The sequence below is a fragment of the Mus caroli genome, chromosome 6, assembly GCF_900094665.2.
Source record: "Mus caroli chromosome 6, CAROLI_EIJ_v1.1, whole genome shotgun sequence".
Lineage (NCBI taxonomy): Eukaryota > Metazoa > Chordata > Mammalia > Rodentia > Muridae > Mus > Mus caroli.
This window is the reverse complement of record NC_034575.1, coordinates 116,718,243-116,719,834: the sequence shown is the minus strand read 5'-3', so window position 1 is coordinate 116,719,834 and position 1,592 is coordinate 116,718,243. Positions and strand designations below refer to the sequence as shown.

General features: G+C 36.6%; 1 protein-coding gene across 1 annotated transcript in view; it reads right to left on the bottom strand.

Moving 5' to 3' along the window:
- Positions 1–1,592, bottom strand: part of LOC110295776 (alpha-2-macroglobulin-P) — a 37,157-nt gene that overhangs the window by 14,070 nt on the left and 21,495 nt on the right. Inside the window, exon 15 of the mRNA XM_029478258.1 lies at positions 80–212. Coding sequence (XP_029334118.1) covers positions 80–212 — 133 coding nt within the window. The remainder of the gene's footprint in view (positions 1–79; positions 213–1,592) is intronic.

Below are 1,592 nucleotides of genomic sequence, written 5' to 3'. Positions count from 1 at the left end.
ACACACACACACACAAATATATGAACAAAAATAAACACATCAAAAATTAACATCCAAATTCTCTAGGGAATGAACTCACCCAAAACTGTGACAGAAGCTCGGGCAGATTCCTCTACCACATCTGATGGCAGTTTCAGAGTTATCTGTTCTGATACCTCAGCACCTAGGGCAAGAAGCACATCAGCCACAGGAAAGGCCACTCTGCACTGGATCTTTAGAGATGTTATTGGCCCAGAAACTAGAACTGTGCCTTAAGCAGAAGCTACTTCTGAAAAGCTGTTCCTTTTAAAAAATTAAACATTCATTTCTTTTCTTTCTGATCTTAGGGGTTACTGAGACTTGAAGGTTTTCAGAATTTCATCCCAGACCTCCTCGATATGAAGTAGAATTTCCAAGTAGGCGAGAGTCCACAGCTGGGGCGGGGGGATGCGGGTGAGGTCTGTGGCAGTCACACCATGGTCTACACAGTGTGTGCAGGACAAGATGAGCCAATTTAGCTTTCCCACTCACAGCTTCTCTCTCAAAAGCTATGAACGGGGAAAATTCAACCAGGATTCGTGTGTATAAATAAGCAGAGAAAACCTCCCTCAAAAGTCCTAATTCTACAACAATGCCATATAATTTGTTTCAGATATGAATATGGTATATCTTAATAGGAGACCTCTAAAATAGGAGTGAGCAAATGAATAGTACCTGACTAATTAAAAAGAAAATAATCACTATATATAAAGATAAAAAAGAAAAGTATAATATTTTCCTTTCATAAAGTTATCCCTATATGGCCTTTTCACAAAGTTAATATCAATCATTTTGCAAGAAAAATGTTCTAAGCAAAGATAAAATATAAATAAACAGGTGGAAGAAAATATTTTGGNTTGCATAAAATAAAGTAATAACAATTGCTGAATAAATACATGTGCCATTTTAATCTTGGTAGAATATACAAAGAGGAAAATGAAGGAATTGTGGTATTTATCATCTTATTCTCATAAAATTAATGTTGAGTTATGTAAGAAGTCAGATACCATAGGTTGGGGTGAAAGAAAACACAATGTGCTCATTAAATAACCAATACCATTCAACTCAGGTTAAAAGAGACAAAATAGCCCAACATCTGTGGTCAAATGACATGACAGCATTTCATAATAATGCCTCAAACAAACAAACAAACAGATAATTTTGCCTATTATCTCAGCAAAGTTCAACTCCTCTTGTGATGAATCAAGACAAGATCACAATACTTTCGATCAAAAATCTTGACAACATTTGTAAGCAATGGAGGTAAATAAAGATGCTGAGCATACTTTCTGGAAATATATACTTATAGAAGTATAAACACAGGAGATGCTTGGTCTACTAAAACCAAGAGTAGGAAGGATGTGATGAGATGGGAACTATTATACCCCAGAATATCCCATGCAAGGCTCAGCCAGCACCTTTTCAGGGACTAGAGCATCTTTGGAAATTCATTGCACAGAAACAAGTCTTAAAGTGATAGCCCAAAACTGGAGAGAACCCAAACCAGAAGGGTTTAAAGATGGTGCCATTTTAACCACTTCATGTCTGCTTTCCCCAGTTAGCACAACACTTGA